Here is an 18,504-nt window from a genome sequence, read left to right on the forward strand (position 1 = left end):
TCTATGATACATTCAAGATACATGATACAATTTGTTATTTGCCCATAAGCTACAACACAGCCTGCTTAACACCTTTCCTTAAATTCCACCTCTATACTACAGTATACTTGAGGTCCATGCAAAAAAGTAGCTACCTTTTATATAGGAAATGGATGATTAAGTCTTTGGTGCTGTAAAAGCAACTTCATTTAAACATAACCACCCCCACCACCAAAAAAAGAAGAGAAAAAAAAAAGTAATGAAAATAATAAGGAAAAAACCCAAGACACACTTCCTAGGGGGAAAAGAAAAACAACAAACAAACAAACAAAAAAAAAAACATCATGTAATTTCTGTCCTTGACGGAATGTATTAAATAGGCAAACACCACCAACAAGCAAAACAAGTACTACAATGTAAAAATATTAAAAAAAAAAAAAGACAACCCTCTCACATGCATAAATGAAAGATTGCACACAAAGAACTCACATCTTTTCAAGCTTCAATAGTAAATATTCTGCTACTATGTATTAAGTACTGCATGGTTTGCCCAGGCTAAGATGAAACCACATCATAAATCAATAAGCATTTTGCATTTTCTTTCATTATCTACTCAAAGTCATGCCTACTGCACCTCTAAACATTTCATTAAATCCAATTATACAAAATCTTTATTTTTAAAAGCTCCCCTAAAAAAAAGCTCCCCACTGTGTGATTCCTGGGGTAGACAGACTTATATGACCCTTGTGTTTACATCTTGTGTAATCCCTTCCCCTAGGGCATGGACAGAAACTGTGACTTGATTTTACTCATCAGAGCACCAAAAGAATGGGTTATAACCTTCATGGTTATGTTACATAGGAGTACAGCTTCTGACTTAGCTATTAGGCTCTCCCTTGCTGCTTTGATGAAGCAAGCTGCCATGTTGTGTGATGGCCTATGGAGAGGTCCACAGGCCTTTGGTCAACAGCCAGTAACGTTGAGTCTTAATTCCACCAAACCACAGGAAAGTAAACCCTAATAATCATGTGAGATTGGAAGCACACCTGTCCCTGGTTGAGCCTCCATGATGAGGACCCATCCCTGACCAACATCTTGTGAGTAACTTTATGGGGTTCAGCTAATCCATGGCCAAACATCTGCCTCACAAAAACTGGAAATAATAAATGTGTGTTGCTATAAGCAGCTAAGTTGATGCAACATTAGATAACTAATACAATTCTGAAATGCAGTCAGTGTCAGCAACCAGCGATATCAAGTATAGTTAAGAGCAGAGGTAAGCTTGGTATGTTTCCCCACTAGTTTATAATTTTTACTACTTAATTCTGTTGATGATGATGATGATGATGATTTATAATGACAGATTTTTATAAATATCTTTGCGGATTGGCAGTTACATATCTCTGACTGATTTAATTTCTGGCCTCAATCGCCAAATCTACGTGACAAAACCACAACTGAATTAAGACCCAAAATTTCCGTAGACTTTACTTGCCCTGTCTTATAAACCTAAGGCTACTCTTTTGGAATCTGGTAATTCCCAAAAGCCTATTTACAAAATAAAGCTAAATTTCTCTTTTGTATCCAGGAACCCAGAAGTTCCTAAGAATTTAGCTAGTGAGACAAATCATTGGACGGTAGGAAGTCTCCAAAGCTTTTCTGCACTTGATATTTCTTCCTAGAAAAAGAGTCTTAATGCTATCAAAGAAAATCCAATCAGATGGAAGCCCCAAACCATTCTTGATTATTAATATTTAGTATCATAACGGTCCTAAGAAAACTAAGTTGCAGTGATCCGATTTCATCTAACATCTTGAAGTTAGTACTAAATATCACTTGGCTGATTCAGAGGTTTTAAAGTCCTTGTAGTTTCCTTATTATTCCCATTTTGGAAGTAAAGAGCTTGAGATTCAAGGGATTAAAAGCATTTCCGGTAGACTAACAAATATGTCAGAAGCAAGATGCTCACTCGGTGCTCTCTCTCCACTGGATGGTCTCTGCCTCTGTCTCACCACAGAATTTGGTCAGCTCTTTATTGCTTGGCATGTCATAAATGACAAAATAGAACTCACAATAAATGGATGGCATAATTTTGCTTTAAAAGAAGTAGCCAGAAATTTGTGTATTTTAGATACTAGAAGTATTCACAAAGTTGTTATTAGATTATCGTGTAAGAACTAGGGTGCCTAGCTCAGCTGGTAGAGGATGTGGCTCTTGATTTTCTGATTGTGAGTTCAAGCCTCACTTTGGGTGTAGAGATTACTTGAAAATAATGTCTTTAAAAAAGTAATATTGTGTAAAAACTAGAGATTATATAAATATGCATGAGTGGGGAGAGCTTATTGTCTTTACTTCCATTCAGCATTATTTACTAATGACAGCATATTTTCCTAAGCAGCTAGAAAGCAATACAAGTTTTGCCATCAATAGTCTTGGAGCTCCTAGACTCAATGTAGCTGAAAAATGAGGTCTAAGAAAGTTTCCAAAGCCTGGAATGATGTTAGAGACTGGCCCTTTTATGATCAAGTGATCTTTTCAGCTTTAATGGGAAAAATAAATCATTGTTAAAAGATAATCTTGTCACACGGCAGCCAGAAAGGTGCAATATCAATGATTCGACTTACCAAAAAACCCGCCCTGCGGAATGGGATAAAGCAAATAACAGTTTGTTCTGTTGTTGCTGTGGCTGGCCGTCAGAGTGAAGCAGGCTTAAGGAAATAGCCTCGTTTTAAAAATATGGAGAGGGCAATATAAACCTCCTCACTAGAAAAGTGAATGGACTTGATACAAGGTCTATTTTATAATAACAGAACTGCCAATTGTTCACTTCCTTTCTGTATTTCCTTTTTTATTCAATTTTTGATGCTGCAAATAACATGAAAAGCATGGATATCTCTAAACTTAATGTTTTGCTTGGCATTGTGGTACAAATCTATATAAAAGTAGTTTAGATGTAGTTGGTAACATGAAATTGTTTCTCTAATAGTTTATTTTCAATGGAGCTTATTCTTAGCGTGTTCAAAATAACCAAATTCATCTCTTTAAGCCAATGTTTAATTTGGATTATTATGCCAATAAGATCTGGGTGAATAAAGATATGCAAAGTGCAAGACTGTAAATTAATGGGAAAAAGCCATCTCCTATTTGAAACAACACACATGCACAATCATATGCACACACACACATACACACACCCACACACCCAATTAAGATTCTTGGCCACGTAGATTTGTGGCATTTATATATTTTGTTCCTCTGGGTGTGAAAAAGTGAAGGAAGGTGTCCCAAAGATTCTTCCTTTAAATTTTTTTCTATATATGGAAAACATGTCTAAAATCCTGATGGGAAGTAACTTCCTCCAGTTCAGAGAAATGGCTAGAGAGAATATTTGTTACTGGGTACTAAGAAACACCAGTCTGGAAAATTCCCACTCAGTTCTTCCCCCAGTCCTATGTAGTTCTCCCATTGGCTCATGAGCTTGGGAAGCTTCATAGTCAATATTTTCCAAAAAGGATGCCAGTCTTTCTTGTCCCTTTTTTTGGAGAGTAAAAGAGAACATCTAAGTCATACCAAAGAGTGTCTGAACTGAATTTGGAGTTTGGGCAATCAGCCTAGGAGGGCGGCTTAAACCAGAATGTTGATGTCAGGAGGAGGGGACACAACTGAGTGAGATTTCCAAGACCCACTGTCAAAAGTTTTCAAGTCAGTTCTGCAGCATTCTCACTGCTGAAGTCAGGCCTCTGCAAAAGTACCCCCTGCAAGAAAACCATCAGGTCACAGGTCTTTCTGAGGAACCAACACGGTGTCACAGGCTGTTGACAGGTTGACATCTAAGGTCATGGAGCAGTTTTCTTTGGGGGACGCTCTCACAGAGTGTAGGAGTTGCATCAGCAAAATGTCATTGAAAGCTGTCACCAAATGCAACAAACGAGGCAGAGCCCTGCTTATTCATGCACCGATGGCCCAGTAAGTTGAGAGTTCTCAATGACTGCTGAAGGCAACATCAGAATATTGTATTAAAGTAGCTTCTTGGTCCCAATACAGATACATAAAGCCCTACAGAGAATGGCAATGCCAGGCTTCTTCATAACTGTGATGTTCAGCAGTTTCCAGGGATTTTTCTTTCTTGAACTATTTATTTTTTAATGTTTATTTGTTTGAGAGAAGAAACAGCATGAGTGGGGAGGAGTTGAGAGAGAGAGACTGGGAAGAGAGAGAGAATCCTAAGCAGCCTCCTCATTGTCAGTGCAGAGCCCTGGAGGGGGCTTAATCCCACAAACCATAGGATTGTCACCTGAGCTGAAATCAAGAGTTAGACTCTCAACCAAGTGAGCCACCCAGGCACCCCTCTTTCTTGCACTATTTTAGTCAAAGTGCCATGGCAGTACCTGTCACTTACAAACACTGGAAAGCAGGTGTAAACAGAGAGTCACTAATAAGTACATACAGCATGAAGACTGATACCCACTTCTATAAGAAGATAATCAACATTTATGAATGGAAAAAGCCCAGTGGCAGCAATGGTTTTCAGCATTGGCTCTGAGTCAAAGGGACCAGGTATCTAGTCCTAGCTCTTTCACTTACTTGAACTATGACCTTTGGTTATTATTTGACATCCCGCAGCCTCAGTTTGCTCACCTTTAAAATGGGGACAATAGTAATACCTATTCTGTGGGATGGTAGAAAGGAATAAATTAAATGATATAAGTAAAGCCCTTTACTACAGTGCCTGGCACTTAATAAACTATGAAAATATCTTAGCTACTTTTATAATAATAATAATTATTATTATCATCATTACTAGTTATAATTAGAACATGCTTTTCAAAAGCGATCACTTTGAATTTAACTTGTATGCCATCTGATCTGGAAGTATAATGAGGGTATCCAATTCCTACTGATTTAGTGAGTCAAACAGAAAACCAAAACAAATTGAATCATTCAACTGGTGTATTTAGAATTGCTGATGATTATAGCATTCAAGAAAGTTAGTGAAATACATAAATTGCAATTGAACTGTTCTTGAAAATCCCCCAAATCAGTTTTCATTTGTCTAACCTAATGGTGGGTAGGACTTGTTCATTTTTTAAAATGTATATTTAGAACCATATAAATAAGAAGTGTTGTGGAATGTGAACATGGAGGAAATAAAAGGTGTTAATACAAAGAGAGTATGCAAAAATCATATATGTTCCATCTTTGAATACAAAAGAATGCATTGCTTTCACATATCGCTTTATGCTTTGCATGGAATTAGCTATCACTCATTGCCACTTTATGTCATTGCACTCTCTCTCTCTCTCACACATACACACACACACACACACGCACACACGCACAGAAAGGAAGCTACAATGTACACAGTCAGCCTCTTTGTACCCAGCACTGATTCTCTGCTAAGTCAGCTCTGCTGTCTGAGACCAGTGTGCAGATGGATGGAAGGTATAGCATTAGCACCAAAGTTATGGCCACTGCAGAGATTTCATTCAAAGGATAATCTGCTTAACAAAATTTGAGACAGGCCGGTATATGCATTCTTTTGTCATCTAATTCAAAAAACCCCACAGCACAACTTGCATGAAATCGCCAGTATCAAAGGTCCTAATGTAGCATCATTTGTGTCAAGCATGCTGCATTGCGACAGTGCTATAAACCAGGGAGACAGTTTACTGACAATTCTGTGCTACCAGACACCAACTCAGGCCTCTGTCCAGCTTTACATTGTCAGCTCTCATGGAAACATGAGCCGCTACACAGCCTCAGAGGACGCCGAAGTCTGGATTGCAAAGGATGAGATGGACAGATTTCATATTTTCATTGCAGATTTTTTTTTGCCTTTTCAAACTGCTGAGCATAATTTTTTTTTAAAGGCAGGAAATGCAACTAGTGTTTGTTTCTAGCATGGCTTCTGTTTTGAGATTTCTTCTTTATAGAAGAAATGTGTTGCCCAGCTGTCTAGAATCCCAATCAGGATATGGCTTCAGTATGAAATATATTAAAAAAATGATTTTAGCTGGTTATAAGCAGGAACGAAAATGAGGCAAGGGCTTTTTTATCCAATTTTTACTCACTGAGGGGGCATTCTGGTTCAGTCCAATGGGGCCACTATGAATCACGAGGTAAAGCTTAGTTCTGTTTCTCGAGGCTTTTCCCCCCCTCTCAGAAGGAGAGTAATCGTAAAACACAAAGGTCCACATTAGTGAGCAAACAGAGCAGAGGAGATTCTCAGTTACAAAGATTCTCAGAAATAAGAATCATGTGTCCACTGGCCAGAAGTCTTGCATTCAACTCTTATAAGGGTGGCTCAACCCAAAGTAAACTGTTGGAGGATTTAACGCTGGATTAACACTTCTCCTATTTGCAACACACACATATACACACACATTATTCAACATATATTAATTAAGACCTCCCTTGCACACCTTAGGGCTACTATTGGGTAATGGGGGAAGAGGGAAAGGTGATTCAAGTCCTACCTTTTAAGATGGATAAAGATTTGTGGCAGATACAGCTGTTTCGATGAGTTTTTCTATCCTTAACCAATGTATGATGTTTTAGTCTGCTTGTTTTCTGTAATATTTCACATCTTTTATTTTTATTTTTTAAGATTCATAGTTTTTCCTAAGAGAAGTTTCAGGTTTACAGAAAAACTGAGTGCAATATATAGAGTTCCCATATACCCCTCTAGCCTCCACCCCAACACACAGTCCCCTTACTATTAACATTTTGTAGTAATGTGGTACATCTGTTACAACTGATGAACCAATATTGATACATTATCATTAAGTAAAATCTACAGTTTAAATTGTTTCACTCTTAGTGTTATATATAATATAGATTTGACAAACATATACTGAAATGTATCTACTATTATAATATCAAACAGAATTGTCTCATGGTCCTAAAACTTCCCCATGTTCATGAGTCATCCCTCCCTCTCTCTAAATCCTTTGCTACCACTGATCTTTTATTGTCTCCATAGTTTTGCCTTTTCCAGAATGTCATATAGTTGGGATAGTACAGTAGATTGCCTTTGCAAAGTGGCTTGTTTCACATAGCAGTGTGCATTTAAAGGTCCTCCAAGTCTTTTCATGACATGAGAGCTCATTTCCTTTTATCACAGAAAAAGTACTCCTTTATACGAATGCACCATAGTTTGTTTATGCATTTACCTATCGATGGACACCTTGGTTGCTTTCAAGTTTTGTCAATTATGAATAAAGCTGCTGGAAATATTTGTGCATGGGTTTTTGTGTGAACACAAGCTTGGAACTCATTTGCACCAATACCAAGGAGCACGATTGCTGGATAGTATGGTAGAAATACATTTTCCTAAGAACCTACCAAACTACCTTTCCAAGTATCTGTGCCATTTTGCATTTCAGCTACAATAAATGGGAATTCCTATTGCTCCACATTCTTGTCAGCATCTGATGTTACCAGTGTTTTAGCCTTTGGCCATCCTGATAGGCAGTAGTAACTCATTATGGTTTCCATTTGAAATTCTTTGATAATATATATATTTCCTAATTTTTAATTCTTTTACTTACCTATTACATATTTTTGTAACATCTATGATTTTGACTTTAATGTTTCCATCATTCATTTATTCAGTTACATATCCATGTGCATTAAGTGTTTATTTTTCAAAGCTAGGTAATTTTTCTTTATTTTACCCTTCTATTATTCTTTTTTAATTTTAGTTTGTCATTGCCCACTAATTATTTATTTCATGTAAACTATTAGTTGGTCTTCTCTCTATTAATCTCCAAGAAAGCTGCCTATCTTTTATTTTTCTGGTGATAATTGTTTAATTTACTTAATTTTCTCTTGTTTGCTTCAAACAGTTATCATTATAGATTCAAAATACATACAGTACAGAGTCTGAAATATCGTTAGAGGTGAAACTACTGAGAAAAATGGAGTAAAGAAATCACTTACCTTGGTTGACAATAAATCTTAACTTCTGTATTGTCGCCAGATTGCCACTAACTCGGTATATTCCATCAACATCTAGACCTGAAAGTAAAAGGGTATGTTTTATATTTGCCCATAAAAGAACTGAGATGGTAAAACGAAAAAAAAATGTGAGAGGGAAGGAAATAGTAAATTAACATGAAATATCCTTTCCTCAGAGAAAACAAATTTCTGTTCTACACCAAGCAATCTTTAATAGTTTAATTTCAACAAACTAATCATAAAGTTCAGTCATAGTTAGTAATCAATAAATTTAAGTCTAATTGAATCAGAGAAGAGCAAAAGGTAGCATTGGATTTTACACTATAGTTAAGGCTCATTCCCAAGGAAAAGACAGGAATTAAACTAGTGGGAGACTGGAGAAGAACCTTTACATATACATTACTGCTCTTTTTTGGACAGAAAATAATCAAGGCTTGTCAATTCTCCCTTCCTCTCTTTCTCCTTCCCTCCTTCCTGTCCTTTCTTATTCTATTCTAGTCTATTCTATTCTATTCTATTCTATTCTATTCTATTCTAATCTATTTACTCTGTCCTATCCCATTCCATTCTCTTTTTCCTATAATCAGTATAACGTAACATGCATTGGTCTGATTATTTGAAACTACAGAATGAAAATCCTATTCCGGATGCATGAGTAGCTTGACAGTCTCTAGTGTCTGGCAGGGAAAGGGAGCACTCTGCTAAGTAGGGAAAATAAAGAAGAAATCTTCGACAAAATGGTGAAATTAGTTTCAGATTGTTTTAAAACTGGTAGTCTATAATTCAAAATAACTTATCCTGGCACTGGATTTGGATAATCAACCACTTGTTTTCCACATATCTATTTATAGCATCCAGTCATTTCCATGACCAAGTTATCATAAAAATGAGGAAATAAAAAAAATAAAAGAGAAACACTTGCTAAAACACTATAACTGTTCCTAAGGAATGTTGATAACATAATTTTGATGTTAAGAATGTATATTTCTTGATGTGTCCAGGCCCCCAGAGAGGCCAGCGGTGAGGTTATCACCCAACTGTCTCAGTCATTTCTCTAGGGAGATGGGTAGCACCATGATTAAACATTGTAATTCACAATCATAAGTATTAAATAAATTGGTAGAAATTATTGTCATAATATAAATAAGGGCTTTGTAAAGTTTGTCACGGACATAAAATGATTTCTTTTATACGAGGAACATTTCTGCCTTAGTGCAAAATGTTTCATCAGTAGTTTAGGATAAAATAACATAACTTGCAATGATGATATATATATTTTTTAATTTTTTAACATTTTAAAATTTATTTTTGAGAGGGAGAGAGAGACAGAGTACGAGCTGGGGAGGGGCAGAGAGAGAGGGAGACACAGAATCTGAAGCAGGCTCCAGGCTCCGAGCTTGGAGCTCTGAGCTGTCACCACAGAGCGTGATGCGGAACTCAAACTCAGGAACCAGGAGGCCATGACCTGAGCTGAAGTCAGACGCCAAACCCACTGAACCACCCAGGTGCCCTGCAATGTTGGTATTGATAGTATAATTCAAAACAATAATTCACTATTTTTAAGACTTTATTTTTTTTAAGTTTTATTTTATTTATTTATTTTGAGAGAAAGGCAGCACTCAGGAGAGGCAGAGAGAGAGAATTCCAAGCTGGCTCTTCGCTATCAGAGCAGAGCCCAATGTGGGGCTTGTACTCACGAATCCTGAGATCATGACCTGAGCCCAAACCACGAGTTATACACTTAACCAACTGAGCCTCCTGGGAGGCTCTTAAAACTTAATTTTTTTAAGATCAGTTTCAAGTTTATAGCAAAATTGAAGGTAAGGTATAGAGATTTCCCATATGCTTCCTGTCCCACATAGATGCACAGCTTCTCCCATTATCAGCACCCTCCACTGAATGGTACATTTGTTACAACCAAGGAGGTGACATTTATACATCATAATCACCATTTATCATTGCTTTATGATTCATTCTGTTGTTGTACATTCCATGGGTTTGGACAAACGCATGATGATGTGTATCCATCATTATAGTATCATACAGAGTATTTTTACTCCCCTACAAATCCTCTCTGCCCACCTATTCATCTTCATGATTTTTGCCCTTCTTTGTAATAAACTATAGGGTAATTTGGAATAATAGCAATAAAATGGAATAGTTGTTAGCAAGTGTATTAATCGGTTTAAGTTTTGTAGTTCTAGAATAATCTAATAATAAATTCTTGAGTCTGTGTCCCTTCCTGAGAATTATGAATTTGTGAGGAATTAAGATGAGGTTGGACATCTGTTAGTGTGTATGAGTATCTAAGGCACACACATTGATCAAAATCACATAATATTTCTTCCTGATGCACAAAATAGCTCCATTAGTCAAAAGTTACCCTAGTTTGTTTGCTTTTAAGTACAATGTGCATTTGACAACTGAAATGTGACAATGTTAATTCAATTTTTTAAATATTTAATTTATAGTTTTAGTATTTGACCATATTGCTCTTCAGTTTATCTACTTGAGTTGTATATGCTCAGAACTTTATAATTTTATAATATACTTTTATAAGTCATTACTTTTCTTGCTTTGTCATTAGATAGTGTTTAGTGCCTAAATTTAACCTATAAAACTTTAAATAATATGATAGATTTTAAAAATATGAAAACTTACACATTTAAGCAATGTGTCCCTTTCAGAGTATTCCCTCTTGGGACTATATTTAATTTTTTCTGAACATGTAGCCATTGGGGAAAATATTTCGGAATTCTTCTTTAACCTTCAGTATTTCATATTGTCTGTAGAAAAATGTTGTGGTGGTAAGTTTGGGGCCTTTGGTAGTAGTTTTGGATTTGGGAACTAGACAATGGTCATTTAAAACCATGAATGGTGAATAATGTCATCTTGCTGGCCACCAAAAAGAGAAAAAATTTCACCAAATGAAAGTGGTCTAGTATTTTCCCATGAGTTATCAGTTTCTTTGAAAGAATTTGAGAAAAAGAGTATTTTGGAAATTAGAAACATTGATGCAACATGCAGATCTACATTCCTCAAGTGACACTTAATATGCTTTTTAAAGAATCAGTCAAATTAGCTCTACTTAAAACAATGATTCATGGCGAAATGTCACTTAACGTCTATTACTATACAAATGAGAAAAATTACTATATATATTTCTTTTTTAAATTAATTTTTGTTTTGGAGCCTAACCAGAGGTTGATATTACTTGAATGCACAAATTTTTATTTTAAATAAGGACCTTATGTAAGTTTTACTTTAATATGCATATGTCATTATTCAAGGTGTAAAATGAAGCACATTTCTATTTCTTTTCTAATTATTTTATAGGCTATTGTAAATGCATGTGTTGCCTAGAGTTATAACTGAATTTCAATTACTGAAGTTCCGTAGTATCCAAAACTTTCTTTTCCTTTTCTAGAAATTTAAAGTTACAACAGAAGAAGGACCTTCCCTTGGTGTTTCATACATTTCAGTAGAAGTTTTTCTTTTTCTTTTTCTTTTTTCTTTCTTTCTTTCTTTCTTTTTTTTTTTTTTTTTGAGTTCAGTAATCAAAACCATTTGAAAGAGCAGTATGGGTTGGATACATTACGCTTGGGCAATTGGAAAACACTATACTGTTTAAACAAAGCAGCCTCATCCTAAATTAATAACCCAATTTTCTTTTGGGATAAAAGGAGGGAGGGCTGGGGATGGAGACATGGAGGGTAACTCAGACCAGTGCCACCACTGTGGTTGGAGAACTAAGTCATAGCAGAGAAACTACTTTGTGGCTTAAGATAGAAACCAGAAAGTAAGAGGGAGTAAAGCAAAACATATTAGAAGCAATCTGAATCTAACTTGACACAACTTCCAAGCCCTTCAGAGTCGGAGATATCAACACCATATATCTTGTGAAGGATAACAGTCTCTGACATTAGTGGCTCCTGCTTCAAATGGCTCATGCTCCCTTGCTATCATACTTTTTAAATTACATAAATAGAGTGAAAATGACAAAGTACATATTAAAAAGGAGGGTATAACATTTTGCAAAATAATCTGGAACATATCAGTGAATTTTAGCAGTTATAAATTATATAGGTACAGTCTTGAAGTTGATTAGTTTCCCCTTGAATGCCTCCCAGAGTGGCAAACCCAAAGTCCTGGGACTATTACCCAAATTGCAATGATTCACGTGCCATCCTCTCTTTGCTCCAAGAACTTTGAAAGTTATGCCAAACCAAACCAATGTAAATTGGTGGATTTGGACATCCTTTTCATGACCACATTATCCTTACTGGATTGGAAACTACTTATTTTGGAAATATAATTAGACCTCGTATGATTTTGAAATGGGCAATGTCTTCAAGGTACCCATGTTGCACTTTGGTGAAGTTTGGAGAAAAATCACTTTCAAAGGTACTTCTTTCAAAAAACACCATGACTGAATGCAGACCAGAACTTTGGTTTTTATGATAAAAATACTGTGGAAACATAGTGAAGCTGAGTCATTTTATTTTATTTTATTTTATTTTATTTTATTTTATCAGAATGGCATTAATGGCAATAATGAAAAATTCTCTGAGGAAATCCATGCTCACTGAAATATCATTTATTTATTCATCTTCAGCTGACCTTCTTAGGTTTCAAAATAGTGTTTACCATTGACAGAGATGACTGGGTATTGCTATAGGAGATTTTCATAAGTCTCTCTCTGCTACCTCCCACCTTCTCTTCTTAGGAAGCTTAGACTAGGATAGACACACAATTAGGAGTTATTAGACCAAATGGTGGTCTAAACCCAGTGGAAAGAATGCAGCTGTCATGAGTAATTCCCACTATAAATCTTAGACACTTTCCAAAAAGAAATCTAAGAGACCAGCACTGTTTCCAGAGTGGCCTGGCTTATCTGCCAAAGAACAGGCAGTTTATAACAATGCAGTTGAGCCTGTTAAAAATAGTTGCAAACTGTGGATTAGGTAGCATTCTTGGTAGCTTAAATGGTGGACAAAACACGAAGATGTAGATTTTGAGCCTGGTTAAGAGGTGTGCCCCAAAAGCTTGCTTGTTTTTCTGGAACATAACAAAATGCATCTGAACCCCTGGAGTCTGAAATTTGGGCTGGGAATTTTGCACAAACAGCCCCTCTCCTGAGATTTACAGCACTTCCTAATTCCTAGGAGGCCAGAGCTACCACAAGAAGAATCATTCTCGCAATTCTTTGGTCTTCTGGCTTTTCCCTCTGGCAAAAAGCAGTGAACACGGGAACACCCAGACTGCCCCCAAAGAGAGCTGCCCATTTCTTTCTTGGTCCTTCTGAAGGTCCTGCTTGAGTTCAGAGCTGAATATGAGAGAAAGTTTATGGGCCATTCTGACCCATTCCTCTTTCTCTAAATTGAGTGTCTCCAATCTCAACCTTCTATCTGTTCTCACACTTTAAATTCAACTATTGAGGTTACAGAATATGATCTCAAATTCTTTCTAAGTTTAATTTCTGCTCTGTCTCAATGGCTCGTATGGATGCTGTAGCTTTGTGCTGGCTTTATTTAACTATTAATAACTTCTTGTGAGATGCCCATCCTTCAAGAGTGATTACCTTGGGAAATAGTTGACACAATTCTGATTGTTAAACAAGAATATTTTTCTACATGCTAACTTTATGACTTTATAATAACCATTTTAAATAGGTTCTTTTCACTATATGGGCAAATATATCTCTCTGGCAAAAATGGAAGTTAAGCCACACAAAATATTATACAATGAAAACAAGTATTTACCCCATCCTGCTTTCCAAAGATAGTCATTGTTAACAGTCCTGTGTTAGTTCTTTTTGTTGTTACTCATTTTGTGTTAATGTGTCATATTTCTGCCTATTAATTTAACTTTGAATGGTATTTACTGACTCCCTATTTGAAAAGATAGAGTTTAATGTATTCACAGTTCCTATCATTTACCTGTGTACTCTCTCTGTTATTATTAGTTACACTGGCCTACCTTCTATTTCTTAAATCAAATTACCTCTATAGAAAAATAAGAAACTTAGTCCATTTCCTCTTTCTTTCCCTTCTCTCCCACATAGTTCCAGTTTTATCCTTTATGTTATTGCTTATTTTCTCAAAGTTTAGTTTATTCTTTATAAATACTTTGTGACGTGCATGTGATTTAACATTAACTGAACAATTAAAAAATGGAGGGTGATGAGGTTCAACTTTAAATTTTGCTTCATAAAGGAGCTCTTCCAAAAGTCAAGGTCTGATATGTTCTCTTCTTCCTTTGTAGGTTCCTTCATTTCCTCAAATTAAACACTGCCCCAAAAGTTTCTGTGATGATGGAAATGTTCTATATGCTTCCTGTTCAAGCCAGCTGCCACTGGCCACACGTGGCTGACTACTGAGCACTTGAAATTTGGTTAATATGACCAAATTTCTATTTTACTTAATCTAATTTTATTTTGAAAATTTTTAATTTTTGTTATTTTATTATTTATTTACTTATTATTTATTTATTTCAAATTTAAATTAAAGTTAGTTAACATATAGTGAGTGTAGTCTTGGCATCAGGAGTAGAACCCAGCGATTGAGCACTTACATATGACACCTGGTGCTCAGCCCAGCAAGTGTCCTCCTTACTGCCCATCGTCCATTCAGCCCATCCTTCCACCCGCGTCCCCTTTAGCAGCTCTCAGTTTACTCTCTGCATTTAAGAGTCTCTTATGTTTCACCTCCCTCTTAGTTTTTATCTTAGTTTGTACTTAATTTTAAATAATGTAACTTTGTGACTACCATATGGGACAGTGCAGTTCAAGATCACAGTCAACTACTGCTTCTCTCTTGTGTCCTACTGTTATTCTCTCTTGAATTTAATTTTAAGAGTTCTCTTTTCATAGAAGTATGTGATTAGTAAAGTTTCATATTTCTTTCATTTCAATGACTGTTTCATAATTAATAGTTGATTTAAACATTTGACTATCATACTCTTTTGCTTTTCTAACTTTAAAAAATATTTCATTATCTTGTAGTATCTCTGCTCTTAAGTCTTTTATTAAATTGATCATTGATGCTTTATAGATCAATTGCTTTTTCTTTCATAATTTTTAAAAGACTTTTGCTTTAAACATGTAGAAGTAAAATATTCAGATAGGTCTACATCTAGGCCTTTTCAATCAGAAAGTTTCTTATATATTTTTTTGATATGTCCTTCCCTCTGCCACCTCTTTTCTATTTAGAACTGCTTTAAGATGGATGCTGTTCAAATATTAGATTATCCTTATAACTGAAAGAGCAAATTAATTAGAATATATGGTGGTCATGGTGAGTAGACAGTAGGCTAGTAGTTCTTCAATTACCAAAAGAGGGAGGACGTTATTTTGGATATGGAATACTTAAACTGTTTTGCTCCTGGCCAAAGCTCTCTAACTCTTTCTGTTACATAAAGAAGACCTGAGTCACCTTATTATTCACTGCCTTCTTTCTCAGATGCCAGCATCTTCTCCTCTGCCCTCCTAGAACTTGTCCTCAGGCTGAAGCAGCTGTTGCAGGTGATTCCTTGGTCCAGGGGAGGGGCCCAGGTCTCCCAGGTATTAGATCTGATATTTAGTGAGTTACTTTATTTATTATCCTCTTTTTGTTTGTTAACTCCAAGTTTGGATATTTTCTAGGACATCCCTGGAAAGAACTGTGCCTAATTATTGTGTCTGGGAAAGATGGTTCTTCTGCTCCAATTTCTCCACTTATTTGATCCCATCTGCTTTCTGTCTTCTTGGAATTTCTGTTTCTGGTTGGCTTATGGCACCTTTTCTGTTTTCAGCACCATTATTATATATATATTTTTCTTTTTCAACATATCTTTTTTATTATTTCATTGGAAGTTTTTGAGGAAGGAGAATCAGACATATTTTTTCAGTATGTCACCTTAAATGGGGCCCTCTATTATTTTTCATAAAGATAGACATTTTAGTGCCAGAAACAAATGTTTCATTAGACTGTGAAGACACTGCTGTATGATAATTTTGTCTATTGGCAAATGGTATATAAATGACATAGGATTACATTATGAATATTTAAAATGCTCATGTGTCTATAATTCTAATGTTTGGAAAATATGTTAATAGAGTTTTCAGGATAAGTTTATCCCTCATTTCCTTTTATTTTTCTCACTCTTGTCCTTTTTCGTATTTACAAAAGTTCTAGTATCACTAATGATTTCTCAAATGTTCCCTTTGTTAGTGAGATTGTTTTCTTCTTCTCTTCCGTTTGTTTCATGAATTCTTTTTCCCATTTTTGTCTCCTTTGGATATTTTATCCTACCTTCCTTGTATCTCTGCTACAAAATCTTATAAGGACAATTGTCACAATAAGATTTTCTTTTTAATATCACAACAAAATACCCTCCTTCAATTAGTTTTAATTTTGGTTATTGAAGTAGAGTTGACATACAATGTTATATTAGTTTCTGGTGTACCACATAGTGATTAGACAATTCTGTACATTGTCTGCAATTTTCCTTCAGAATGTTTCTTTGATTGCTTTGGGTAATATTTTTTTCAATGACTTATATATGTCTTAATGAAATGAGATTTTCATCAATAAGATATTTCATAGTAGATTCATATGGAAAAGATGATTTTTTGTGCTGTTAAGATATGAAAAAGGTGGTATTTGTTACTTTTTTAAAAAAAAGAAATGATAGAGTAAAAAGAGGTCACTAAGACAAACAAGACATATTCTCATTTCTGAGAAAACTGCTTAAGACCTGTGATGATAATAAAACACATGACATTACTTTATATTGTTTATATAGCTAGTCTTTTAGAGAAGGGCAAATTCCAGATTTAATTTAACATCTTAAAACAAAAAGAGCACAAAGTAAATATGAGACTAAGGGTAAAATAGCATCAAACATAGAGTTTTGTATCAGAGGGAGGGATGTAGGTTTATCTTCAAGGACTTTGCATTGAACACTTGTGTTGTTAGGATCACTATAAGACACCCCCCACCCACTAGCATCTGTTGAAGGTATTGTACAGGAAATAAAATTGCTAAGTATCCTAGGCAAAAATAGTGATATAATTATATTATTCATTCATTCTTTCATATATTATATTTGCTATTTGCCCAGTCCTGACCTCTTCACCAGTCTTGACCTATATGAGCACCTGGGAAGATAAACTTGAGATTGAAAGAGGAAGGGCAAAATATCCTGAGTGTTAAGAGCATTACTATATTTCTCAGTGGTTCTGTATGGTACCATTTATGCCTTAAAAAGATCTATGGCACTAGTATTTGTAGATGGGGTGGGGGGTGGCTGGCTTTCCTACTTTTAAGTATTAATAAGTATTCTTATGTAGAGTTTCATTGTTGAACTATTTTTTGGTTTTTTTTGGTTTTTTTTTTGTAAAAATTTTTAATGTTTTACTTATTTTTGATGCAGAAGAGACAGAGCATGAGAGGGGGAGGGTCAGAGAGAGAGAGAGACACAGAATCTGAAACAGGCTCCAGGCTCTGAGCTAGCTGTCAGCACAGAGCCTGATGCAGGGCTCGAACCCACAAATGTGAGATCTGACCTGAGCCAAAGTCGGAGGCTTAACCGACTGAGCCACCCAGGCACCCCTTGAACTGTTTTTTGAAAATCATTTATTGAATTAGTTTCCCATCTCTCTTGTTTAAGTTGGATATTGGACACAAGAGAATCACACTGAGTTCTTTCAATGTTACCAGAAACACAAAGGCTGTCCTTCTTCGATGTGCACTGTCATTTTTCACTACTAGAATTTTCCCCTTATATTTATACTTAGTTCTTATCATAATATTTTACTAAATGTCTCATAATTAGAGGTGCTTATCCATACCACCAGAGTTCAGAAAAGTAGATAGTAGTATATAAAAACCCTGTGAAAACTCACATCAGCACTGAGGGCTAGATCCTGGTTTCCATTTCCTGTCATTCTTTTTATGCATTAAGCTTATGTTTGCATCTAATCTCCACACAGTTCACTGAACTCATATTCTGTTTAGACTTACTACTGAGCCAACTGCCTTTACAAGCATACTTTTTAAATGTACAGATTACTAACTGATAGACAAATAAGGATACAAACAAAAGGAAAAAAAGTCACAACATGGCCAGTCTGATAAGGTAGAAGTCAATTGTATACCTTGCTTAATACCTGAGTAAAAAGAAATAATAGTCTAAGGATGGCATCCGCTGTGTAGTTTTTCATTTCTTACACAGTGAGTCTTACACATCTGTACCAACTCAGCTAAGAAATTAGGACTTAACAATATGAAGCTTCAAGGATGGTAGACACAAATATGATTTATAGAATTATATAAATCTTAGAATCATCCTGAAAGCATCTCAAGGTAAGAAGGATCTCAGAGAGCCCTTGAATTTGCCTGTGAAGCTTCAGTAGGAAACCCAATTATCCTTGATTTGACAAGACAAAAGATAATGAACTGAAATAATTTCTGCAAAGTGGGAAGCAAGATACCTGGAAATAGTCTTTGATAAATTCTCTTACATGTTTCTTTCCTTTTTTTCTTTCCTTTTCTTCTCTTTACTTTCTCTCTTTTTTCTTAGTCT

General features: G+C 35.5%; 1 protein-coding gene across 6 annotated transcripts in view; it reads right to left on the minus strand.

Annotated features, from left to right (window-relative positions):
• The window catches only part of ARHGAP15 (Rho GTPase activating protein 15), a 599,315-nt gene that overhangs the window by 186,714 nt on the left and 394,097 nt on the right, over positions 1 to 18,504 (minus strand). For all 6 annotated transcript variants that reach the window (XM_029934637.1, XM_029934641.1, XM_029934642.1 and 3 more), the window contains one exon: positions 7,921 to 7,998. In XM_029934637.1, coding sequence (XP_029790497.1) covers positions 7,921 to 7,998 — 78 coding nt within the window. The remainder of the gene's footprint in view (positions 1 to 7,920; positions 7,999 to 18,504) is intronic.

This window comes from Suricata suricatta, chromosome 3, assembly GCF_006229205.1.
Source record: "Suricata suricatta isolate VVHF042 chromosome 3, meerkat_22Aug2017_6uvM2_HiC, whole genome shotgun sequence".
Classification (NCBI taxonomy): domain Eukaryota; kingdom Metazoa; phylum Chordata; class Mammalia; order Carnivora; family Herpestidae; genus Suricata; species Suricata suricatta.